Genomic DNA, 27,769 nt, shown 5'->3' on the forward strand with positions numbered 1-27,769 from the left:
TGATTGAACGCGTGTTATATCAGTGAATAAAGCTTGGTTGGGGTTGGTGGCCTTGACTTAAAGGAGCAGTCTGTGAACTGTCTCTGGCTTGTGGAACCTTTGTCCCATGTTGCTCCACATTTGTTTCCCATCATGTCTCTGCTGTCATGAGTCAAATAAAAGCATCCAACACCCAAAATGTCATTTTTGTTTTCATTTACAGTTAGGGTTGCAGCGGTATACTACTTAATATTTAGTGAAATTATGATAAAGGGTCTGTAAAAATTATATTTTAATGCCATATACCATAATACCGTGTAATACAGTAAAAATCTCATACCGTTGCAACCCTACTTTTACAGTCTGTATTGTAAAGTCAAGATGACAAGATGTTTATTTGTATCCCATTTTAATTATGACTTTTGTTCTAATTCTGTTTTTTATTGTAATCTTATTCTCTTAACTATACATTTTCATTGATTGCTGAAGCTTGCCTGAACCTGAATTGCTGAGAGTTTCCCTGTCTTATTGCATTCTATACTGCAGCAGAACCTAAAGGACACGACTCTTTGTTGGAAAAATGAAAAACAGCATAATTAATCATGTAGATGATAAATAGCCTGATACATAAGTGCCACGTCTCCATTAAGGTCACTTTTGGTGATTACAGTATAAGGTTACTTCATCAAAAATGTCACATTTTATGTATTACCCAATGTTTTTGTTAGTTTTTTAGTTTTAATTGTCCAGTTTCAGTAAAAGTGGTTGTTTGATAAATTGATATACATGCAGGTCATGACATTGTACACTTTATTTTTGTTAAAGAACATTTGACTCCATTTTGTCCCCCCAACTCCTGAATCCAGACTTACACCTTTGCTACTGTACATACAGTTCTGCTAAGGCTTTCTGACAGGGAGTCAATGGCAGAGCATCTTCACGCAATATAAAACCATAGCCCATTAAAAGTGACACATTAAACCTGAGCAAGACGTCTCAGAAATGCTCCCACACTGATCTTATCAGAACGCCAACAGGAAAAATTGCTGATAAGTTTTCATTAGCTTCAGTTGCTGGTTGAGCCACATGTGATTGACATCACAAATGTCTTTACTCTTTATCTCAAACACACAGATTGTGATTGATCTGCGCTCTCGCTCTCTGTTGCAGTTTAACTTTGTCGGCAAACTCCTCGGGCCACGCGGGAACTCGTTAAAGAGACTACAGGAGGACACTCTCACAAAGATGTCAATTCTCGGAAAAGGATCCATGAGAGACAAAGAAAAGGTAACAACCCACTCTGTTATTTCACTTTTCTTCCTGTTTTACCTGCTCCTTATACTATTTTATCTTCACATTATTTTATCTCTGCTGCTTTCACATTGTTTGAAGTAAGGGTGGGCTGGAACTCCAGTTTGTTTAAAGTTAGGAAAGAGACATTTTAATGGAGGCGGTCTGAATTGTTTGTCAGATAATCCATGCGCTTGTTCCAGTTTTCCTCACTGTTCCAAAATGGGGATTAATTAATTAGATCATTTCTTTCTCCAAAAAACTGTTAATTGTTTGTTTTTTAAAATCAGCAAATACTGAAAAAAATACCCACCATAACTTCTTGAGCACAAGGTGACATCTTGAAATATCTTAAAAAGTTTAAAACCCAAAGATATTTATTTAAAAAAGATGTCACTGTAATACATTATGTATATTTGAATATATAAACATTTCAGAAGCTCAAATCTGAATTATTACTAGTTTTTCTTCAATGATTAATAATTTTCTGCTAGTCTACTACTTAATCAATCAAACATTTTTTCATGTATGTTTTCAGTACAAAAAATAAATAAGCTAATCTTGCAATCTAACATCATTATTGTAATTTGTGTCCAGCAACAGAATGTTTGTAATGTTGTTCAACTAATAAAAAAATCAAACCTTTAAATTGAAAAACTAAAGCTGTAACTTACTCTTAAAAGCGTGATCACAGAGCAGATGTCATCATCTCGAATCAAGTTGTTTTCTTTGTAACTTTATCTCTATGTTTACATGTTTGTCTCATTTTAAATCAGATGTGAGCAGACTACATTTGACTGACAGCTCCCGAGTCTCATGGACTGCTTACAGTTCTGAAAAACAGCTTCATCTTGAAAACAAATTTCAAAAGTTTATGGAAATGTGAATGATCTTGGGGATCACCAAACACTCCTGACATCTTTCAAAGCCTGTTCTCTCATAAACAAAACACACACAGTCGAATCAAGTGCAGGCTGTACACAAGACAACGCTCTATCTGGATGTATGATTTTGTTTTCCCTGCCGCAGCGAGAAAAATGCTCTTTATAATGGAACCTTAGTGGTAAAAAAGGATGAATCTTATGAAAAAGGCTCAAACTTTGAATTTCAAACACAAGGATCTCGCTTAACGACTCCTATAATCCATGATCATGTGGGTACATACAGGGAGGATATAAATGGCTCTAACGGCGGCTCTTTAGCAGCAGAATTGATTGCACGCTGGACTGGTTAACAGAGAATAAATCGACTTCACTTGGCTCGTCTGCGTCTCTCCGCTCCCTCTGTTTGTCAGGGCTGATTTGTTGGCGGCGATGATCCTCACCATCATACAGCACATTCTTTTTGATTACCGTGATCAATAGTGTTTGATGGTCGACTCCTCTCGACTACCTGGAGAAAAGATCTGTCATGGAGATGTGCTGACCTCGGCAGCCCTTACCTGTCTCAACAGACTCAACACAGGATTTATGACTGACAGCTTTCTGTCGCACGGCTTCCTCTTTTTTTAAGGAGGGAAGAGGGATACGCCCTCACTACAAAACTGCTTCTTTATCTTCAGCTGGATGCTGACTTTCCGTTTTCAGCTGCACAGCATGTGCATCATAGTTTCGAGCACTTGAAATTCCTTGTGTAGGTCAGGGAGCTGCACCACTGCAGAGCAAAAAGAGGGGTCTACTTTCAAGGCTTTATTCAAGTCAAGTAAAAAACAAAGCTGTCTAGCTGTTTCAGACTTCAAGAGAGGCAGTGTCTCCTTTAAGGGAACATTTCTATATATATTAGAATATTTATATAAAATACATACTGTACTGTATGTCTGCCTGACTGACAGGAAGATAATATATAGTTTTCACTCTGCAGAAGACAGAAGATGGAAGTGTAATTGTAGTCTTGGTACTCAGAAAATACAGTATAATAGATGTGTTGGAGGATAAAACTGTACAATGCTCAGAACATTCCCTTTTAAGCTCTTACATATGGCAGAGACAGTGCGAAGAGCTGGGATAATTGCTCAGATAGTTGCTGCTGCGGGACCTTGATCTTGTGTTGACAAGAATGTGAGTGCAGAGAGGTTGAAAGGCACCGAGCTGTCGGAGTCAGAGTCTCCCCGCCTGGTTATGGCACCGCGGTTGTCCTGCCGCTGTCAGAGCAGGATGATGTAAAGGCATCCGTGTTCCGCGCCCCCTTCTCGTTAGCGCTGTGATTAACTCATCCATTTTCCTCCCTGGGACTTGTACTCCCTCTTTAATTTTCCTGATAGTCAAAACAATCACATTGTCTTTGTTTCACTTTTGGTAAGTCCTGTGTCGGGTTTAATTGCGTGCTGCTGCGGAGAAATACCTTCATTGTGTGCAAGGATTTGGTCTGTATATGTGAGAACTGTCCGACATCAAAATTTTAACCTAGCTGTGTGTGCCTGCAAATAAATTGTAAGTCCATTATCTTGTGATGATCTAGGGATGGTATAATTTAAATCACTGTAATAAGCGTATGAATTATGAGAGATAAAGTTCAGGCTGACAGTGTTTGGCAACAAATTACATATTTCATTGTCGTCTCCAGCTTACAGGCTTACTAAGTCAATTGACATTGTCATACTGTATGAATCAATGCTAATTGGACAGCAGCTGTATAATCTGAACCTGCTGGCTGTTTTTTTTTCTGTCATTGTTTTATTCTACTGTCATCATCAATGTCTTAATCCCTTTCATTGCTTTTTTCCTCACCTTGCGCATACCTCTTGTCTTCCCTGAAGGTATTGATGGTGTTGGGTAGATTTGCCTCAGTCTTAGAGGTTGTGTAGAATTTTGTGACTTATGTTTGCGATCTCATTGGCTCTTTTTTGGAAAACAGTTTGCGATTAGGCTTGCACAGATCCTCTACTGATATCGGTTCAAAGTGACTCAAATAGCTTCATGAGGTATTGTGACAATCAGGCCGATCTATTGAATTCAACTTCAGTTCTCTTAAGTCTAGACAGTGGGGGTTAGGTGGGAGGGGACACGAACCCAAAAGCACATGAGCAAAATACAGCTGGGGTTAAGAATTGTTTACAGCCACCTCACTAATGGTTAAAACTATAAACCAAATGTCACAAAAATGACTAATACCAACCACAGCCCAACCGATTTACTGGTTGCCCGATATTATCAGCTGATATTTGCCTATCAGATATAACTGTATGGAAGTATATGTTTAACATCTGTTTTAATGCAGAAAAAGATGCTTTTTTACTATTAACTGTTTCAGTGCCCTGATGTCATTTAGAAATTTTATTAAACTGTAAAATATCCTGCTTCCATTACCTTACAATTAAAGGTTTATGTCAAAACGCTTTTTTCTATATGTTATGTAAACGTAATGTTCAAAGTCAATATCAGAATTTTTTTACTCTCTTGTATTGTATTGGTATTGTATCTGCCCTAAAAATCCAGTATCAATCAGGCTTTAATACCAACATAAACCACCATGATCCGAAGAGAAACATGAAAAACATCAACAAAAAGTAACATTTGCATTTGGAACATAAAACCAGTGTTTCCCATGGACTGACAGGATGGTGGGGGATTACCCCATTTCTCGTAGGTTCTCCACCTTATTTTATTGTTTACTATAATAATTTGTTTACTGTACTCACATTCTCCTTTAATCGGCTCACCTTGCTTTTACCTTCAGTTCTCTTTCTACCCCTCTGGTCTCAGACGCACAATGGCTTGCCCCGCCTTGCCTTGCTTGGGTTCTCTCTTATTGTATGTGTCGGCTCTGTTGGCTTTCTTTATCAGCAGTATATTTTTAGAAATTCACCCAAAAAACACAAAACTAAACTAAACTAACACTAAAACTGTTTTTCACCTGAAATGCTGTTTTCACAACAGCAGGTGAGCTACGTGTGAAGAAGACTTGTTGTTAATGACGTAGCCCATTGAAACAAAAAGATCATAAATGTAGCTGTTAATATTGATATTGTTGCGGGCCGCCACCAATTAATGACTGTTTCACTAATTCACAAGAAACACAAACTTAGCAAACTATGCCAACTAATGCCGGTCCAACATTAGGTGTGATGGCAAATGAGGGCTGCTGCTACAACATAACATGAACAATATATATCTATATACATATGGTTTTTAAGAAGAATCTTTGCTGGTCACATACAGTCATACTGAATACAACCCACAAAGTTTATTTTGGAGGATTATAACAGTTGTAGGTTGGATGATGTTCTGCCATTTCAACAGTATGTGGACATACCCATTGTCGGACTGACAGAATTCAATATAATTTGCCACTTCCACTGTACAAATGGGAACTAAAACATCACAAACCACAATCCCACAGCACCCTACAATGGTTGGAGGATACCGTCACACAACTCCACGGCTCCCTGGTAAGCACTAAGTAGGACATCTTCGAGAGAGGCTTGAATAACAGGGTCACTGTCACTATGGACTATAGCAATTTCTGCATTAATGCCACTGTAGTAGTCAAAACAATAAAAATATCTCCCAACTCCAAACCCTAGATCACTGTTCAAATAAAACATAGCTTGAAAGAGAGACATAAAGCTGTTAGGTTCAAAGACTGGGCTGGTCTCAGGACAGCAAACTGGAACATCAAAAACGAGGTTCTTAATGAAAAACGGAAATAAACTGGAGCATGAATTTGGCAAAATGAACACAAACAAGCTCTCCAGATGGTAAAAACTCTGACTGGATATGAACTCAAACTCAGTCAACATCAACTGACACAAAACTTTTCACCAATAAACTGTAAACAAAGCTTGGTCAGATCTGGAGCATCTGTGAAGATAGCAGATATATCCAGTCTATACAGTGATTAAAAATAGTTTAGATCATTCAGATGAATAAGGCATTGTATTGTATACATTGATTGTAACATAATGACATAACGACAATGAATATATAACATATATGACATATATATATGGTGAGCTGGTATGTGTCTGTAATAGTTTTCAGACAGCAATGGAACTCTGTGGCTCAGAGGGTTAAGATAAACCATAAACTGTAAAACAAAAACTGTACAAAAAACTAACAAAAATAAATTTTATTTATTTAATATAATAAAATCTTCACTAAAACCTTTGATTTACTTTTCAAATAATGTCAAAATACTTTTGTAAATGCAAGTGAGGTTTATCAATACAAGACTGCACTAATACTAGTGTTCAGCTATCACAGACACATCAGTACCAGTGTAGTCCGATAGAATCCATTTCTGTTGTTAGTGTCTATTTCAGCTATATCAACCCATCAACAGAATTTAATTGCACGGACAAGAAACTGTTACCCTAACCCTACAGCTGGAGTCAAGGAGCTTCACTGGTGGTAAAAACCACAAACCAGCATAACAATGGTTATTACCAATGTAAGATAAGATTTTTTGTTCACATACATTAAAACCACCAACAAAAGGTAACATTTGTATTTTAGAACATAAAACATCAAACGTACTGAACTCGACAACTCACAATGCATTATGGGAAAGGTGATCTTTGAATCCAATACTCTCAGCACTGTCTGTAGCGGAGTCAAGAGGTGTCTTTACCATAAAGTTTCTTGTTTGTTAAATACACAGCTGTAAAGTTTGAAATATCAAACAAACATTTATTCGATGTTTCGGTTGTGAAACCCTTTCATAACTATACAAGTAATCTGTCAGTTAACAAACAAATCTATTTAAAACTACAGAACCAAAACTTAATTTACTGTTAACTGTCACTTATGTTATTTAATTTTACAAATGTGATTTCAGTATTAAATTTGAATGTCACAGTCTCATCTACTCAATGAAAAATAAATATGTTTAGATTATGATAAAGTTGTATTTTTGGTTGAAAAAAATTAAGCTTTCTTAAATTGTATTTTTATAGTTATTCGCAGTTACATTTAATTTCCATTTTACATTAGACATCTGAATACGCAGTCAATACAGGAAAAGTATTTAAAATACAAGTTTAAAAAAACAAAATTACAGTTTGTTTTGTTTTGTAGACGATTCTTTGATGGTTCTGTTATTTTCATGGAACTTTCAAGAAAAATATCATGTTTGTAATAAAGCGGTTATTATGTTATCAGAGTTGAACCACAATATGTATGGTGCAGATCTAATCATGGTGGACAAGGTGTCAGCGGATCGATCACCTTTGGAATTCAATTGAGCGTTGAATAAAGTCCAGAGTCCAGAGATTGGTCAATAGATCTGAGGAGTGTAGAGGTGGAACAGGAGCTGAGGAGACTGTCCTCCCAGTGCTTTAAAGATAAATAAAACAATCTTTAAATCAATTTTGTATATGTTTGGTAACCAGTGAATGGAGGCTAGTAAAGGTCAGATAAAGTTTGTCCTCTCTAGGTACTGGTGAGGACTCTTGCTGCTGCAAAATTGCTGCAAACTGGTCGATACATTTCTTTTCTATATGTATGAGATTATGTTTGCATTGCCATGTTGAAGAGGAAATGTGTTTCAGTCTTATAAGCCACCTTTAATGTCACAAGTGTAGATCCACAAGGCTGATAGACACATAGGTACAACGTGATGTGTCAGTTGTCATTCAGACAGAATGATAGGATTTTTCCCATTTCCATCTTCTGTACTTAATTTCACTTGCATGCAAACATTTGAAGCTTGACATTATTCTTTACCTCTAAGCTCCATCTGCAGGAGCTCCTGTGTTCAGAGCCTTGTGGCCTTCTGTTTCCAGGGTGAACGGCTTTTCATAAACAGATTTACAGAGGAAAAAAAATGTAAACAGAAAGAAGATGCTGCCAATAGATATGAAAAACAGACAGCTGTAATCTCCCACCGTAGGCTGCTTAGCTGGACCCTTTGCCGGATGCTTCTTATCAGCGCTGGGAGAGGGGGCCACATGTATGAAAGCTGCTATTATATCTACAATATCATATGCAAATGATGTGGTCACACATAGAGATTGGTTTCATACCAAATGGGATCTCACATAAATATCACTTTGAAACTGTTCATATGTAAAATAGACCATATAGATGGACAGATACTTTTTAAAGGAGAGGAAGTCCTCAGATGACGCATGCAAACATTAGATCTTCCGTTTTTTTGGCTGATGATAGTTAAAGCACGCCATAATGATTGTTTTTCTTATCTTTTTTTCATGCAAATATACCAGGGAACACATGAAAGGGAAGACAAGAGACAGATCTGGAAGCAGTCGTCTCTTTCTAACACCCTGCTTCCACTCCCTACTCGACACCGGCAGCTCCGTCAGCGTTGGTGCTAGGCGCAAAGGAGCTCTCTGCTCGTAAAGCACAGATTTATGGGAGAAATTAACATATCATTAACATACCACAGGCACTCTTAAAAGAAGGTTATTTATAATTAGGTGACATCAGAGACACTGACTTGCATGGTGCTGAAAAGGGAGAAGGGGAAGAGGAAGTTGCCGCCACTGGAAAGGCCCCGGAGAAGAGTTTTTCTTTTTTTGTTGAAAAGAAGAAACTGGGACGCCAAACCTGTTGTTTCCTTTGTGCAATGTGGTGGGAGACATTTGGGGTTTTTGCTGTCCTATTTCTCACCATCAATAACATGACACTGGCCTGCTTCTGTCGGGCCTGAATGGCCCGTGCAGCCCCTCACTGTTTACATGGTGTATTTTTCTGTTGCAGTCTAAATGAACTGCACTTGTTCAGGCAGAAGTGGAAAGGAGAGAGTTACATCTGCTCCACTTTCAGGGTTGAGTGCACAGTAAACAACAAATACATCTTTATTTAGGCCTGCACATAAACCTGCACCTGTTTAAAGCTCAAATCTGTAACCTCTGTCGTGGCAACAGGTGACTAATGTTGGAACTCCAGCAAAGATTGCAGAGTTGCTGTGAAAGCCTGCTACCTGTTACTACCAATGCTACAACTAATAGTTTTGTTTGTTCATGAAATTAAAGATGTCCTGTGGAATGTAAGTCTGGTGCAGCAGCTGTTTTGAACAGACTTTATTGGCCGTATCAGCCACCACATGTCTGACCTGACAAGCTGATCGACATCTTGCAATCAGCATTACATGTTTTGTCAAACTCCACCAGACTGATTGTGAAGCAAACATTTGTCCATAAAATGTGATCCAGATCACAGTCCTGGTCCGTGGCATTGTTAATCAACATGGTAAGCATAAGAACTGCCTCTGATGGTCCAAGACTCTTCTGCCTCGTCCCGCCCTACTGTGCTGTGATTGGCTTTGAATGACGCCTCATTTGGATTACGATGCAGAAATGATCAGAATCAAATTTCACGCAGTCATAGATAACAGCCACCTCAATACATGATTTTCTTCATCAAGATCCGTACATTGTACCTTAGAAATTAAGGTGTTTGTTTTAATATTATTTTGGGTCATTTTGGGTTGGCAAAATGTAGTTTTGGGCAATACATAATAATCAGATCTTCATCGACTGATTATTTTCTGCCTAAACAAACTAAATAAACAAACTCTCTTTGTTTTCATGACTGAATAAACTGAATAAACAAGCTGACCTTAAAGGACAACACTATTTCATACTGTTTTACCCCGCCACCTTTCTAGCTTCAAACAATGTTCTGGGAACCTTATTTCTCCCCTGAGAACAGCTTGTTTATTCAGTTTTAGAAAAGATAAATATTTCTGAGTTGGTATTATTACCTCATTAATATTCTAAGTGCTGTATTGCAGACAACTGGACTTGTTTCAGTTTCTTGAAGACGTTTCACAGATTTGTACATTTGGGAGACAAAACAACCTCTCCATAAACGAATGGCACAACACAGGAGGGCCAACTCCTCAGGTCAAGACTCTGCTGTCCACTTACATCTGAAGGAGAAAAATCATTCCTTTGAGGACAACAATGTAAACAGAGAAGACAGGTGGTTTGAAAGAAGAGTAAAGGAATCCATCTATGTCAAACTGGAACCACCGTCTTTGAACAGAGGAGGTGGCCTCAGACATTACTTATCACCCACCTACAATGCTGTACTGAGTTCTATCCCCTGACAGCTTAACAACCATTCACACCTGGGCTCACCTAGCCCTAATGACCCACATGATGCTGGTTGCGTCAACGACCCACAAGTGGCCCTAATGACTTTGAAGCTCAGAGTTCACACGTGTCCTTAATGACTCTGTAAGGACACTCCCACACAGAGTATAAAAACCTGCAACTCCCCTCCAGTTAGTTAGAACTGAAGAAGCCTCTTGGATGAGAGGGGGAACGTCTTCAAGGAACTGAAACAAATCCAGTTGCCTACAATACAGCACTTAGAATTACCATGACCTGGATGACTGAGAACCTTCATCAACATCTTATTAATATTGTAAAGTAATAGTGCACCTTTAATATATGTATTGAGCCATTTATTTAGGCTATTTATTTAATTTTGATTTTTACAGTTAGAGTCCTTGATAACTGATGGGTTATTCAATGTATAAAAGTCAGTATTTTAAACTATGGACACCATGGATCAGCTGTAAAAACTATGTTCACACAGTTTATAGCTTATTTGATGTCGCAATTATAAAAGCCTACATGATGTAGGAAACCAAAAGGATTTTTAGCTACATTGGCAGCTTGGCTGCTTGGATGGCAATGTCTGTTCACCACTTTGGTCCAGAGTGAAGTAACTTAGCAACTACTGGATGGGTTGGGCGTAAAACCACACTATCTGGTGTTAAAGGCTGTGCTTAGCTTGGACATACATCCACCTTAACCTCCTCTTTCAAAAAAAATGGAATTCCAAATTATTTTGGACATAAATATAACCATATCTGTGTTAGACAAGCTGGAGCAGGTAATAAATAAAAGGCACCCGAAAGGCTTAATGATAAAAGTTGCCAAAGAATTCCACCAGGGACTAACTACAACTATTAGTGTGGGGGAAAAGCCATTCATTTAGTTTTGATGCTCTCTACATTCATGTGGCTTATGGTGCCTAAAATGGCTTGAGTGCTGGGCCTAAGCCTTTAATGATAGGGAAAACCCTGCATCTACAGTCACACTCAAAATGTGAGATAAACTAAAGCATTGGACAAATTTCGCCCGGTGGTAGAAAAAAAGTAATGGGATCACCAACAAATATCCACACCAAAGTGCCAAATCCATCCAGCAGTTTCATCAGTCCATCGGCTGGAAATAAGTGCAAAAGGAAAGGTCAGGAGATCACAAGTCCAAGGGATTAATCCTCTTGGCACCATAGATATCTGAGATATAGAGATTTCAACTGACAGACAGATGGACATTGCCCTGGAGCGATGCTGCTAGAGTGGCTAAAAAAGTTTTTCTCCTCAAATATATACTTGACAAAGCAAAGTAATATAAAAACATGTTTTGTTGAGACGGAGTTAATGGATACCATCTTAAACTATTTCCTATTTAGAGAGTAATAATCCTTTTAATTTGTGTCTCTGGCGCAGTGTGCTCACTGCTTTGCTGTCTTTTTGTTAGACTTTCTGTTTATGAAGATGACTATTTAAAAAAAAAATCTTTTCTTGTCGAAGATAATTTTGTCATTTGTTGCAAAAATGACCCATCTTCACTCGTTGCAGAACTGGTCTCATTTTGCTGACATTAAAAATACATTGTCACAGTACACCAAAACTAAGCAGCAGATAATGGACCACCAAATTATGTAGATTTAATAACTACATAATTATGTATGAGATAATTATGTAGTTATTATGTAGCTAACCCTTGTCAAGGTCCTTCACTGTTTTACTGAACTACTTTTGACACTCACGCATTTACTTGACAAGCACTCTTTATCCATATTCAACACTTTTTCAAAAGATCACATTTTCTTTTGGACATAAAGCAATACATTGTTTAAAAAAAAAAGAAAAACCTGTATTGGACCTCATCAAATACTATGCTCTTGCCTCCCAGAGTTGCTGAATGTATTTTAATAAAGCTACAGTGATCACATTGACGAGATAAAATGCGGCAAGAGGAGCAGATATTATGATGAAGTGTATGAGAGCGCATACTTTATCTGTACATTTGTTATGCTGACAGGCAGCTGTGTGAGGACAAAAGCAATCGGTAAAATGTGACAGCCGCAGTTGAGGATTGTAAGTTTTTCCTGTTCGCAGACATACAAGTTTACAAGAACCCACATAAATATTTTCTGTCGTTTTTTTGTTGTAACTCTGCAGCAGCGAGGCATCAAAACTCATTATGTAACGGTTATGGAAAAACTCCCCGCAGTAAATCCTCGCCGAAATACTGAAAAAATAAGATAAATGTTCCTGACTGTGACAGCTAACCCGCGCTCGTTCCCTAGACAGAGGATATATGATACTGAACTGTTTTTTATTTTTGTACCATCAGGAAGAAGAGCTACGACAGAGCGGCGAGGCCAAATATCACCACCTGAACGAAGACCTCCACGTCCTCATCGAGGTGTTTGCCCCGCCGGCTGAGGCCTACGCCAGGATGGGTCACGCTCTGGAGGAGATCAAGAAGTTTCTTATACCAGTATGTTCCCTTTTCGTCTAAACACACACACACACACACACACACACACACACACACTCTGGCTCTCCTTTTTCTCCTTCTGAATTCCTTCCCAGCTGCTCTTTGGCCCCGACCAGCTCATTTTCAGCCTGTCCACAGTGAAGCCAGTGAGTTACAGCAGAGACAACCCGCTCTTTCACTTACACTCTTTGTCTGTTACTTGCGCTGTAATTCTGTCAGGTTCGCCAGAATGTGTGTGTAGAACTGCGTCTGATTCAGTGTGTGTGATCCTTGGTGGGAAGTCGTGGGTAAAACAGGAATAAAAGAGCGCAGGCGGGAATCTCTGCACGGGCCAAACCCTCCTTGGCAGCAGCATGCAGCATGGAGCTTATTTACTCTTCCTCCATTCATTATGGATGATCTCTCCGATGCTCAGAGCTATGATGATTTACATCTCAACATTAATTATTCGCAGGCCCCTCCCCCACCTCCCTGTTACCTCTTCCAAGTGTTGCCATGAAACATATTTATTGATAGAGAGGACACATGACAATCATATCAATCGTTTTGTGATTAAAGACCTAATTCCATCTTAATTATGTATTTTAATTTAGCTGTTAAAAACAACTGGGTGAGAAGATAAAGGCAAATGGGGTCCCGAGGATTTATCTGAGAGAGATCTGGAATGTTTTGCTGCCTGAGGAACAGCGGTCACGGCAGTACTGTAAAGTACATTAATTAGATATTCCCGGGGCTGTAGCCCTGGAGATAAAGGACGAAATTTAATACAGTGTAATTGAAAGCGAGTCTATTGCTGTCTGTGTCTCTGTGTGTGCGCTTGTGTGAACATGCTGCCTCTCTGTGTGCAGGATTACAATGATGAGATCAGACAGGCCCAGCTGCAGGAGCTCACATACCTGAACGGCGGCTCGGAGGATGCCAAGGTGCCATCGGTGAGGGGCAAGTCAGCCGTCCGTGGAAGAGGGACACCTGTTCCAGGTCCTCCCAGGTAACCTGCATCCAAGCATGTGTGTGTATGTGTAAATCTGTGTGTGTGTGTGTGTGTGTGTGAGAGAGTTGTTGTGTATACGTGCACTTCAGTTCAGCTGGGGACTAGGTATTATTTACAGTTAAGGAGCTACTGGGAAGGCATTTTTTTTTGGTAAATGGATGTGTGCAGTATCCTTTTGCATTTTCAGAGTTAATGGTGTCATTTAGAGTTACAGCACATTTACGACTGTCTGGCACAACAATACCAGAAATATTCAGTGTTATTGTGTTGTTTTTCCAAAACTAGACATGGATGTCACAATCAATTTGTGATACATTCTAAACTGTTTTAGGCTTTATTTCCTGATGCAGACTTCCATTTTTTCACTGTATGTGCCAGCGAGACTCTTTCATACATGTTCAATTGCTTAAACAATTTGGTCCAGAGTAATTTAGTACTTCTACTGAACGTGTCCATTTTGGCTGCCGTTGCGACGTGCCTGTATAAGCTCTTGATTTACTCAGCGGCTCATTACACCGACAGCTCCTGGACTGATCCTGGGGCTGCCCTCCTGATGAGAGCTGTGAATTGTGCTGGGGATTGAAGAAAAGCTCATCTGATCATATCACTGCTGGGATGTCTCAGTTTAGAAAAACAAAAAAAAGTTAACAGTAATCTTGACTCTGCAACGTTTACTTTGACAGTAGTTAAATTCTATGTCAGAGAAAAAATGTATATTATTATATTGCAGTCTGTATGACTTCTTATACTATTGATGCCACAGGAGACAAACAAGCTTCATGGAGAAGATTAATTAATTATACACACAAAATGTACATAAGTCAGAGCAAGCAGTGGTGGGCTGGTCAGAGCAGCAGGTCCATCAGCTCAGAGAGCAGCAGGTGGAGGGGGAGGTGGTGTCGATGAAGTCGGGGTGATTTTATGACATTTCATGGTCACATTAGGGTGTTAGACTACATTGAGTTGTGTACTTATCCCAAATGTTTCCAACAATAGGTAACTGTGCCTTTTATGTGCTCGCCTGTCACTAAAACCTCCGGGGAAACATCAGATGATATGTCAGAGAGTGAGGAAGGTAGTTTGTGTACAAAAGAAACATGAATAAAACTTTAAAACGTTACTTCATAAATAAACTTTTCTGCCTGAGTCATTTGAAACTGAAATTACATACTATGACTTTAACTTGCAGATTATTTTCATGATTTAATGATCAATCGTTCAGCTTCCAAAATGTCAAACAATGGTGAAAAATACTGACTACAATTTACCAGAGCCCAAAGAGACGTCTTCAAATTGCTTCTTTAGTACAAACAACAGTCCAAAACCCAAAGACTCTAAACTCTTCACCAATCCAGGGTACACTGAATATTAGAAAATGTCATTGAATGAGACATTTTCTTATCTTTTTGGAGTGCCTGGATTACCTGTGGTTTTTGAAGATCCCAAATTCCCATTTTCCAAGAGCATTATTTCCTTTTTCTACACTTCATTTACTATCAAAAACATTTAAGAAGCTGGAACCAGCATATATTTGACATTTTTGCTTTAAGAATTATTAGTTTGTTTTTAGATAACTGGCTAACAGTGCAGTTCGCTGGATACTTGTATTTATCTGACGGCTTTCTATCAAATATAGTCAAATATGTGGCTCCCCCAAATCTTATCTTTGCTATTTTCAACCCCTGGTTTGAAATCAGACACAAACAGCAGCTCCAACATTGTGCACCTGGTTAATAAGTGCCCCCCAATGTTTTGGGGCGCACAATGAGTCAAATCTATAGGTCTAAAAACTCTATAAATCGGGTCCTTAAAGGGTAATTCTACCAATTTCACACAGTAAAGTATGTTGATGAAGGTTCTCAGTCATCCAGGTCATGGTAAATCTGGGTGCTGTATCGTAGGCAACTGGCCTTGTTTCAGTTTCTTTAAGACGTTTTACTTCTCATCCAAGAGGCTTCTTCAGCTCTAACTAACTGGAGAGGAGTAGGCTGGCTTTTGCGAACACCCAAGACCTATACAAATACTTTATTGTGTAAAATTGGTGGCATTAGCCTTTAATGATCGCATTTGCCTGAGTTTTTGTGTTCATGCAAGTAATGCCTGTCTTCTCGCTGAGGTAAAGGTGACAGTGGAGTGACGTTATAGCACGGCAGAACCTCTTTGATAGGAGGTTGCATGTTTGGATGTACAAAGTGTCTGACGTTGACAACGTAGACTGCAGTGCGTCCCCTCACCTGTCAGCAGATAATGCTGGTTTCATTTAACCATGTCCACAATCTTACCCTTAACCTAACCAATTAATGTCTGTCTAAACTTGACAGTACCCTAAGCTGCTGACCACAAAACAGCCATATGCAGTAGTTCATTTTGGAAGGCCTCGACAAACAATCTATTTTGTCATTTAAGACATGTTCCTGTTAGCTGACTGACGGGAAGCGCAGTGCGTCATAATGTACGGGCACACGCTGATATAATATTATTCCAGTAGGACAGGCTGAAATTAAACTAAGAACAAGCCAAACAAAGGCTTCCTGTTAAATGTGATGGGTTATCTGTCTCAGTGGAAGTTGTTTCTCATATTCTCAAAGAATGAATGACAGCAAAAAGCTCCTTCTGAAGGCAGAAAAATGAGCCGGGATACTTCTAACTATGCTGACTGTGTGCAGACCTCAGCAGGAGCTACAAAGAAGAGGCACAGACCGTAGATGACTGGCATAAAACTACAAAACCAAAGCAGTGCTGTTATCTTTTCAAAGTTGCACTGTGCAACTTTGCACATGGCTGCTTGTTTACTAAACTGGCCCGGCGGTTTTCTGTGCACCAAAGAAAACCAACTGGACAACAGAGGCAACACATCTAATGCTGGTGAGTCCAGCTTTCTCTGGACGGAGCTGTCAATAAAGCTTAAAGAAGGTTCAATCAGAGGGACAATTTCACTCTTTCTCCCCTCTTCTTTCATTGATCACTTCTTCCCAGCACACCTCTTGGCTTCTGTCCATTCATATATTTTACTCCTTGCCTATTACCCTATTACATATAGCCTAGGGCTGTCACGATTTCAATTAAATTGAAAATCCATCTAAATTAACTTTTACATTCAATCACTGAAATCCAAAACAGAATTGGCAACCATCCCCTGAAAGACAAATTGAAATGTGGTTTCAAAGTACATTATGCAGGCTATGGTTTCAAGTCTTTGTTAACATATGAAACCATGTAGACCATGGGTCCCAAACTTAAAATATCTAGGAGCCACTGGCCAGGTTCCTCTCTCAGTAAATTTTAACCAAGATCTTTGAGCACCTCATCTTTCTCTCGTCCCCACTGTCATACTGCCTGATGTGTTTAGTAATCTTTTTTAACGTTGTATTCCTGAAAAACAGTAGCTCTCTTTGTAGATGACAAAGCCAGAAGCATTCACTTTAAACTTAATTGATTGTATATCTTTCTTAAAGCTCTCTGTCCTCTTGGTCAACCTTTCTTTTAGATTCAGACAATCCAGTGTCAGATGTGCTACAGTGAACTTGCTGTTAGACATAGCTTAAAGGATAGGTTCACCCAAAAATGAAAATTCAGTCATCATCTATTCATGCAGATGGAAAGTCAAGTGAAGTTTCAAAGTCCACAAACTTGCTTTTCAAAACGTACATGAGGACTTTTAAAAAATAAAAGAAGAAAAAGAACAAACCTCCAGTCAAAAAGCTCCATAGAGCTTGTCTGGCGAAATCCCCATCTTAAAGCCCGAGTGCAAATTGTGTATCTGTTTACAGAGCAGCCAAACAAATGCATTGTTTCAGTAAGTATACCTATCATATAATCATATATAACAAACATGTCGATATTCGGTCTTTTTCATCATGCCATAAGCAACCGCTGTCTGATTTCAGGCTGTACACAACTCAAGTACTTTTCCACTATAGAAGGGATACCCGACCTGAATCCATAAGGCCGGGTTCAGACAAAAATGGAGAAATGTAACCGGATACGAGTGGCGTTCAGTCACATCAGTTGACGTGATAAATGAACAATGCCTTTTCACTGCCATCTACACTGTACATGTCTGTAATCAGGGGAAACAGGCAAGCTGTAACCGTGGTAACAACTGCGTGACATGGTAACACAAACTACAGCTTACATTAAGTGCGTCAGGCTCCAGTCAGGTTCGGATGTAAAAAACAAAATGCCTGTTGAGTTCGGGTCGGGCTCGGTTACTCCTCTCTCGGATTCGGTCACGTTCAGACAGAAAGGTGCGACCTGAGCTGCACTCTACACACAGACTCACAAGGTGAAAACAACAGCAGCCACGCTGTTGCAGCTGGTAAAAATGCTGGCCAAAGATAAGTAGTGTCACAAGCTATTTCATTTCATGTAAATGGTAAGGATTTTGACTTGGATTTTATTGACACTGAACACTTAGCTGGTCATCTGTAGTCATTTTTGCATCAGCTTGGCAACATTTTTCAGAGATCCCTGCCATGGGAATGACATCCAGCCAGCTTGTTTCAAAAAAATTCCTTTCTACATCTTAACATCAGCACTTGATGCTGTTAAACCAGTGCCTTCTGATGAAATTGCTTTCAGGAGACATAATTTCATTTGGAAAAATATGGATCATCTGGGGCGAGCTGAGTCTCTCCTCTGTTCCTCTCAGCCACACTTTGTGATCGTGTGTACATTTGGTAAATGTGTTTGTTCCATGTTATGCTGCCATATTTTACCCAACATAGGTCAGACTGGCCATTATTTGAGCGAGAAACTTTAATAGAAAAACAGAACTGATAGTAAATACTGTGAAGTAGTACACAGTGATGCAACGTCTAGTGTCCATAAACATTAGCAAAGCAAAGCCACATTTGCATAAAAGCCTTTATATGCAAATGATTTCCAGTAGATGCTTTCCTCTCTACTATCCCTGTGAACCCACGCTAATTCCAGCTCCTCTGAGACCTCACAAGACTACAAATAAAAATACTCATGGCCATTAGACGACTTTAACACTCCCTGCGTCGACGCATGGGGAAATGAAAACAACAAAACGCAAAGAGTGGTGTTTGTTCTTCTTTGTGTTTATAAAAGAAAACACACTTCTTTCATCAGATTTTTGAGATAAACAAGGTCACAGAGAAGAGGTGTATGTATTGCTCTGAGTCAGAATATAATTGGCTGTGTTTTAAAACACACTGTGATTAGAGTTTACCGTGCCCAATGTGAGAATGATAACAGAAGTCCCGGAGGCCTCTTGACAGGAAGTCGCATGCGATTTTCTACGTGTTCACACTCACGTCATGTGTTACTTTTGATCCATACCAGTGCTCTGGATGCAGACTTCGTAGCCGTCAAACATTCCTCTTCGCTTTGACTTCGACTGGAGCTGCTGCGTGCTCTTAAAAGGGAATCGACTCTCTGTACTGAACTGCTTCTTTCTCCGCTTGAGGGCGGTCTAATTTCTATCAAGTAAACATCCTCTGCTGTCCCCGTTAGTCAGGAAATTAGAGAGATTTCTCTTTTTCTTCCCTCTGCCCTAGATCTGAGATGTTTCACCAGTGTGCTGCACAGCTGAAATGAATGCATTGAAAGAAAATGACCCGGAGAGCAACCTTGGTGGTTTTTCTGCTGCTGCTTCAAATCAGTTAACTGCTTTTGAAAGAAGGTTCAGTCGGTGCAAAAAGCTCAAACAACATATTACCAAACCACAAGGTCAGGCCGCCTTTGAAATCCAACAGAGCAGCTTGACTTTTCTTCCATCTTGATTACTGTACCGGTTACACTCTTGGTTCTGTGCTAATTCATCCTGTTGACTCTATAGATCAGTATCTCACAGTAGCTATTTTCGCAACAGAGCTTCATGGCAGTCGGGACCATGCACCTAAATATAAAAGTTAAACTCAAACCCCAAAACTTGCACTGTGTAATATCTAAAACTTATACGGTAAAAATAATTTTATTTCCTCCTCAGAGTCCAAAGCTTTTTTTTCCAACACTGACCGTTTAAAATTGTCAAATGCACAAACAAGCATTCATCACAGACCAAGCAGAAATATCATGTTTTTTTTTTTTATTTCATCTGCGTCTTCCTTAATAGAAAGGAAAGCAATTCAGCCACAAGACATGCTGTGTTTTGAGTAATGGACATGACTCACTTTTTCTCGACTGGAGGAACTTGCCCTCCACCCTCGCTGTTCCTCTGTCTCCACCTACACATATAGCCTGCCGCTGAATACATCGAATTCATCGCTCCGGTTGTACCAAGTGATTCTGGCCGATGTAGGAAATCATTAACTGGAGTGGAAGTAGACGAGGCAGCTCGACTCCAAACATAATAAATGACAGCATCTCGTCATGAAGATCTGGAATGCAGTGGACATCTCATACTGATGATAGATAATACTACGCTTGTAGTAGTATCTATTTTAATGCTTAAGTTCATCTGAAGAATATAAATGTGTGTGTGTGTGTGTGTGTGTGTGTATTTAGATATGTGTGTATATATATTTATTTATATAAATATATGTATAAAAAAATGAGTTTCTTTCATCTGAACATGGGTGGATGCTTGTGTCTTGTGTCAGGACTCGAGGTGGAGTTCCTCCCCTGCATGCAGCGGTGCCCCGAGGAGCAGCACCCAGAGGAGCCCCACCCAGCCGGGCTCCATCCTCCAGAGGGAGGGGGGTTCAGAGAGCCAGAGGCGCCCCTCCAACCCCCGGATACCGGCAGGCTCCTCCCATAGTTCAGGACACATATGGCGAATATGTGAGTATATTAAAACTCCACATGAGAGACCACATGATGAAATACTTGTATCGTTGTCACAAACACTACTGGTGATATAGTGAATTAAATTCTCAGTTTTACATCACTGTGAATTGCATATTTGGAGTCAGGACTAAAACAAGCGAATCAGCATGTTTTGGGCCATGGACCAGACATTTTTCACTATTTGCTGGCATTCTTATCGACTAAGCGATCTTCAGATGAATTTAAAAAATATTCAGCAGATTGATGAGTGATGGAAGTAACCGTTGATTACAGCCCCATTGTCCCTCTTCATTTAAAGATAAGAGTTTAGGAGTATCCCAAATGTCACCATACTTGTAGACCAGTAATTCACTATGCCATTTCCATAAAGTAATAAAAGAAAACGAGGTATGGTCAAAATGGAAGTGTAAGCTGACACATCCTTACTTAGTCTCTAATACGGATTAAGTTCACACAATCTGCATCTGAATGGAGTCGTTAGACTCTCCCTGCCTGGTGAAACGACACACCTCCACTTTGCAACACAGGCAGTAGCAAATTATTTTCTCTTGAAGACTGATGACATCATCAGGGTTATATGCTCAGACTTTAGAGCCACAGAAGACATTATACATTTGCTCTCGCTGACTGAGTAGTACGTGTTGTGTAGAGAAAGCTGATATACATATATCATCATAGCATCAAGACATTTGAGGACGATTACTTACAATAAAGAAGCTGAAAGGGACAGGTGCATTCTGGTATCCTGTTGAAGCAGCAGTGGCTGTAACACACAGCTCAGGGAGGCACGAAAGATACTTTAAAATCATTCGTGCCTTATTGCTGCAATTTGTCAAACATCATTCTTCTTCTTGGAGTCATAACTTAAAGGAACTTGGGGCAGGATTTGTGAACAAATAAACATGCATTTTAAGTTTTTTAATGCTGATGGGTGATGAAGCGTTCAAAACCAAAAAGAATGAGCCCACCCACGTATCTCTCCATTGCCTTGAACAGGCTGTGTGCTGCATAATGTACTGTAATTCATGGTCCGAATTTCCGGCACGGTCTTGCGTGACGTCAGATGACGCTGAATGCGCGTCCTTGGATACGGAAAGAAGACAAGCACGGTGGACCCAAACTAGTGTTTAGGGTAGTGATGAATTCTGCTACGGCCAGCAAACGACCCACCACCACACAAAGTCCACTAAAAAGTCATACTAAGAAGAAAACGAAGGTTTTATCAGCGGCATGTCGTGAGTCGAAATGACATTACGTCCAAAGCCGGGCTGGCACCCGAATACACATCAGGTATGCGTTCGGCTCATGGAGGCAGCTGCAACTTGAATTGGGACTGAAAACAGATGCTGACATGGCTCATTTCCTAGTTACCAGGTAAGAAAACATTACAGGTCATGTTTAGAGCTTGATTTGAAAATCATATGAAATCACAGAGGACTCGGAGTGACCTAACGTGCAAACATGTAACTTAGTCCACCGCTGTGTAACACTGAATAGTTACAGACTGCGCATTTTCCACGGTCCTTTAGTCTGAAACCGAATAGTTAGAAATATGTCCCTTTATATATGGGACTGAAAGCCCAACCTGTTATCCAGGAGGTGACGTTAGCAGCTGGATGTAGCCACAGGCTAACGGTTTGTTTGTGTCTGTGTAGTAACATTAGCCGCTTACACACAGCAATCCCGTATCAGAGACAATATTTTTGTCCCCCAATATGCCGTCTTTGCTTTCGCCTGTGCCTTTCAGACTGCATCAATCGTAACGGTAAATCGCTGCGCTTGTGTGTCGCTACACACAGCGAGCCGGCTTCCCAGCTTCTTGTGTGTGTAGGGGATAAGACGTCAGCTGCACTGCTGTGAAGAGTTCATGCGCGCCCCCGCACCAGCCCGGCTGATGGCTGCAGTTACCCTAACGGCCGCAACGTCTGTCGTGTCACTATTGAGTCTTTTTTCTTGATCCTGCCCCAAGTTCCTTTAATACAGTTTGAAAACGCAGACATCAAACACATATGCGACTTACATTTTTGGACGATGTTGTTATTAATTGGATGCCCATTGTGAATCAACTTCCTTAGAAATCATAGTAAAAAGATGCTTCTTATAACTGTATACCTTGCTTGAGAATCACCACCTTTTTAAGTTTCCTCTGTATCAAAGTAATCCAGTAACAGTGTTCTGTTTATAAATCGGTATATTGCAAACAGGAACAACACATAGATAAATTGGCACACTTTGAATAGCACCAATTTGATAAATTGTTATCAAATATTGGTAACTTTGAGCATGATGATCCCCCAAATTAAAGTAATATTAATTAATATTAAAAAAAATGTTCCCATGTTTCATGGTGTCTGACCGAAAAGTCTTCTTGCACTGGAGAATTAAAACTATCTACTTGGAAGAAAGTCTTGTAAAATAACAGACATAACTTTTTAAATGACTATGCACCATTGTGTATGAGTAAATATGTTGTTTTATAACTTCACTGAACTGGCCCTTTAAAGGTTTCAGCACAAAGTATGTGTAGCTGCTTACAGTGAGTAATGACTTGAATTCGAACAGGCGGGCAGCCCTGACCAGTCCACCATGTTCCATTTTTTGTCTTGCTACATGAAGTGTCAGCATAAAGCAAGGGAATTTATTATTGTAGCCATTATTGTGATTTGGTCTTGTAGCTTACCTGCGCTCTAGTCTTATGGGAACCTGGCTGTAATATCAACAGCTAGCAGAGATGAATATATTAGGCTTAGAGTCAGAGCCTTTGTGCGTTTGCCAAGAGAGTCTCCTGCTACACTGTCAAGGCAAGTTCCCCAGAGACTCGGGCATCAACATTGCATATTTAGCAGATAGAAGGAGAGAGGAGGTGGCCCACGTTGGAAAATTGCCCCAGCAGCCCATACCTAACCACATCTGACAGGTTTATTCAGAGGTTGCGATTCAAATGTGTGGAGGTCGTAGAGAATGACTCTTGGACCAGCTGTTTCCCATCATTGTCACAGTTGTAAACTGCATCCCCCAACACCTGCACCTGTGTTTCTGGGTGGAGAAAAAAAGACCCCCAACATCTGCCAGATGATAAATCTAACCACATCGCTGCAAATTAGAGGCTGAATGAGTTTGACTCTGTATTATCTGAATAGATCACCATCCCAGGACAAGTGTTCTCCATCGAGGCGCTGACAAATAGGCTCTTGTATTCATCAATGAAATGACAAAGAGATGCTTCTTGTTCACGTTTGTTGCCTTCATTTATCACTGCTTAGCATTCATTCCCTTTTTGCTGTGCCGCATTGCCACGGGCCAAAACATTTGTTCAGCTGGAGGCGTTTTCTTCCCCTCTCTTGTTTAGATAAACAGCACCAGACCTTGGTTATCTCGTGGTGATTTTGTCATGATGACACATGGCTATATAGCATCTTTGTTTGCATGGTTTTGGTTTACATAATCTGTGCCTGTTAAAGCTTCTATTTGTATCAGTATTAAATTATTCTGAATCCAATTGTTAGAAAACAAAATCACATAAATGTTATTATCCCGTGATCCAGTCTTGGCAGCACCATCAGTCTTGAATGGTTACTAGGATTGCAGCCAAATCTCATTTCATGTAATTCATTAGGTGCTTTGATATCTCTGTCTTACCTGCTGCTAATCCAATTGGAGAAGAATTAAACGTGATGTAATTCTCGTCTCAGAAAAGAGGCTGCATGTGATCTTTTTTGCGTAGCTTCACCATTGCCAATATGAAATCCCAGGGTGCTAATCAAAGTAACAGACCTTCACTTGCACACTAAATCAAGAGCTATATGCAAGTATAGCTGTCTTTGTTTCTGTTTACACACAAACTTTAGTCTTTTGGGTGAGAAGACAAATGTGCAATGCACGTGGGCTGGTATTGTTTATGTTAAATGCTCCAGATACAGTAATCCATTCGGAGCACTGTGGGTCCTCGCTGACTGTTGTGGCATTAAAAATACTCATCCCCCTCAGGCTCTTCTCTGCCTGTCCAGCCCTGTTGAGAGCCAAGCATTGTTAATTGAATCGTGTTCTCTGCTGCGCTGTCCTTGTAGCCGTTTTTATCTAAATTGGGTGTAATGGTTAGGAAAATATTTCAAATTCAGTAATAAAGAAGCTGCATCCAACTGGTGTGGCAGGCGAGACCAGTCATGAAGACAAGATTGAAAACTATTCATATGAGACAAAACCTGTGATTTGTAATAATTGCAGAGAAAATTAATTTATTTTTATGTCTTGCAAATGCGCATCATCTGTAATTTACACTACGAGTTAGACATATCAGTCAGTCCCTATTAATATATCAATGCTGTAATTTGCCTTTTGTAGCACAATTTTTTTTTCTTCTTCTATTTTCTTGCGGCGTGGCTTTAGAGACGGCATTGTTGGTGCTCATGGTCATGTGATCTCTCAAATCCATCTTGCCAGGCTTCAAGCTTTGCTCTTGTGACCGAACCCACTGTGGTTCAGATTGATCAGTGTCATATGAGGAACTACTGGCAGCTCGGTTTAGGTGTGAGTAATCGAGAGAAGCGTCTGTTTGTGTCATGGTGTCCAGAGGATGAATCCAGATCACTTTAGTGACGTTAGCATTTAGCTCACAGAGCCACTAGCATGGCTGTAGACTACCAGTTTGTTTGTTTCATTTTATCTTACAAGGGTCTTAAACATGGTAGACATCATTGAACGATGAATATTAGTAGTAACAAGATTTTGAAATCCCATATATGGTAATTCCTTTTACAGCTGCCTCACAACATAACCCGTGGTCCAAAGACCTACAGGTTGGGCATACTGATTAGGCAATATAGCCGGAAGCAATATCACAACATTTTTGACCAAATACCATGATTTCGATTTTGTAGGGCTGACTATTGATACTTTAACAAAAAGTTAGATTTTCTTATAATAATCATCAGTAATGTGGCTATAATGACTAAATGGGTAAAGGCAAGTATTAAAAACAGTCTGGTAAGTTCAGAAAATGACATCACTTTACCATAATGCATCCTTTAAAACCAAGAAAAAACAAAATGCCAGATCACATTATAACAATATCCAAGATTGTCTAGACAATATGTAGTCCCACATCATGATAACGATATAATATTGTTATATACTGTGTGTTATGTGATAGACAATCTGTCCAGGATGTACCCTGCCTCTTGATCAAGTACAACTTGGATGGGTTCCAGCCCCCCTATGACTCTGCACAGGATGAGCAAGTACAGTCGAGTACAGCTAGTTGCAGTAGTGATGCAGAATTTAATTTTCCAGTGCAGATGTGTTTCTGCAGGGCTAATTTATTAATGACATGAATTCCCCTGATAAAACTTGGCAGATGTGTAGCTTTATTTGAAAGTTGGATCAAAACCAAAAGGTAGTAAAATAACAGTATGGAAAGCTAAGACATTTGTCAAGCGCAGCACAGGGTAGTGATGTTTCAACTTGATACATGAGCCAACTTTTTGGCATCCTCAATCTGATAGCTTGAGTAGCATTTCTACCCCTGCAGCGGAAAAACTTTCAGCAAATTCCAGCCTGTTCAGCTTTCTGAAATATGCTGGCAGGAAGAGCCGAATAAATGACACACAGCTTCGACAAATTTCGAGACCAAGACAGATGACCAAGGGGTACAAATACTGGATTATTTGTTTTCTTTTAGCAATATCATGAGGTGTTATTTTTCTCTTATTGTTAAGGAGTTAAGAGCAGTGTGTGACACAGCTGTGTGGAGGCGCGACATTTATCTTTGAGCAGATGGTCTCGTACTAAAGTCGTCTGGGAGGAACAAGCTTTTCTTCTTCTTCTGATTTGCTTAATTTTCTCCCTTTGATGTTTGTATTTGTGACACCTTTCCAGTTTTAGCACAGGCCATGCAGCATGTGCAGTTCTCAACAAAGTTCAGAATGTGAAGACGGTGTGTTGTTGAGCTCATTTGGATTTAGCACTGTGTGCAGGGGACAAATCCAGCGCCTGAGAAGCCTGCTCTGGGTGTCAGTAGCATCCTATCTGTTACAGTGGTATTGTAGAGCACAGTGGAGCGGCTGTGATACTGCTGTTGTAACATGCAGTGCCAGGCCCTCTGTTAGTCTTCAGTGGCCTCAGAGGCCAGTCCTTATCTTTTAACAACACGCCTCTCAGCCATCCACTGGCATACAAATGAAAGACTCACTTAGGGGCTGCTCTCTCTCTCCTCTGTCTGTCTCTACTCCCCCCTCCATCCTCTCACTGTCACACTAATCCTGTTTAGTGTTGGAAACACAGTGCTGTTGCAGTATCGTCGCGCTATTGTGCTCTCCAAGATATTTTGACCAAATGGTATATCAATACAGACACATCAGAAACTGTAATATATTGTCTTCAATCGCACCATCATCACAGTCAGCTTTCAGTTTTAAAGTTGTTTTTCAATGTGTCAGACACCAAAGAAAAGAATAATTTTAAATGTGCCACTGTGATTTATAAGCCAAGCATGTTTCTCCTCTCAGCTCGCTTGTAACTCAATTACGGAGTAGCTGCTCTAATAAATGGCAATAACATGCCATTGTTAAAGTTTAATGTGGTCCTTAATACCAGGCAATGTTGTCCAATGTGAGTGGACAGCGCCTAGATAGAGTTGCCATCGAGACGAGTGGAGTGGAGTTCACAATTATGGCACACGGCTTGTGCTGAAAACTAATCAGGAGGCCTAGTACCTGTTCTGCTACCAGGGAGGATGGTCTGGCGCTGTGTGCGACAAGAAACAATAGGTTGTGGTTATAGTTTAGTGAAGAGTTGAAGCAGAATGGTTTAGTTCAGACATGGCTTCCAGTGTGTTTAACACATATTTGTTATGTCTTGAATGATTTGTGCATTGTTTTATTTTTGCCTTGCTCGTGGGCCTAAAACAATGGTGATGTCAGCCGACACTTCAGTCCAGATATTTCAACAGTTACTGAAAATGAGATTGGTTATACGTGTACCAAGAGCGTGTTTTTTCTTTGGTGCATCTCTTCACATTTGCTTGCTACCTAGAAATCTAATGGAAGGATTTATGTCAAATTTAAAGGTGGATATTTATGGTCCCCAGAGGATAAACTTCAATATTTTACCAACCACACAAACCACAAACACCAGAAATATCAGAACATCATAAAAATTACAGTGCACATTCATGTTCCCCAGAGGATGAATCTTTTGCATTTTGTTCACCCGATGATCTGTGTCGTACAGTAGCACCTCCCTCAGGCCAAACTTTCAAGTTTTCATGC

At 39.9% G+C, this 27,769-nt stretch overlaps 1 protein-coding gene across 2 annotated transcripts in view; it reads left to right on the top strand.

Moving 5' to 3' along the window:
* The window catches only part of khdrbs3 (KH domain containing, RNA binding, signal transduction associated 3), a 117,908-nt gene that overhangs the window by 61,965 nt on the left and 28,174 nt on the right, over positions 1-27,769 (top strand). For both annotated transcript variants that reach the window (XR_014624574.1, XM_084379042.1), the window contains exons 3-6: positions 1,150-1,266; positions 12,611-12,757; positions 13,606-13,745; positions 20,318-20,498. Coding sequence is in view for 1 of the 2 variants with exons in the window: in XM_084379042.1 (XP_084235168.1) it covers positions 1,150-1,266; positions 12,611-12,757; positions 13,606-13,745; positions 20,318-20,498 (585 nt within the window). In the remaining variant the exon portion in view is untranslated. The remainder of the gene's footprint in view (positions 1-1,149; positions 1,267-12,610; positions 12,758-13,605; positions 13,746-20,317; positions 20,499-27,769) is intronic.

The sequence above is a fragment of the Pagrus pagrus genome (genome assembly GCF_965226575.1).
Source record: "Pagrus pagrus genome assembly, chromosome: 17".
NCBI classification, from domain to species: domain Eukaryota; kingdom Metazoa; phylum Chordata; class Actinopteri; order Spariformes; family Sparidae; genus Pagrus; species Pagrus pagrus.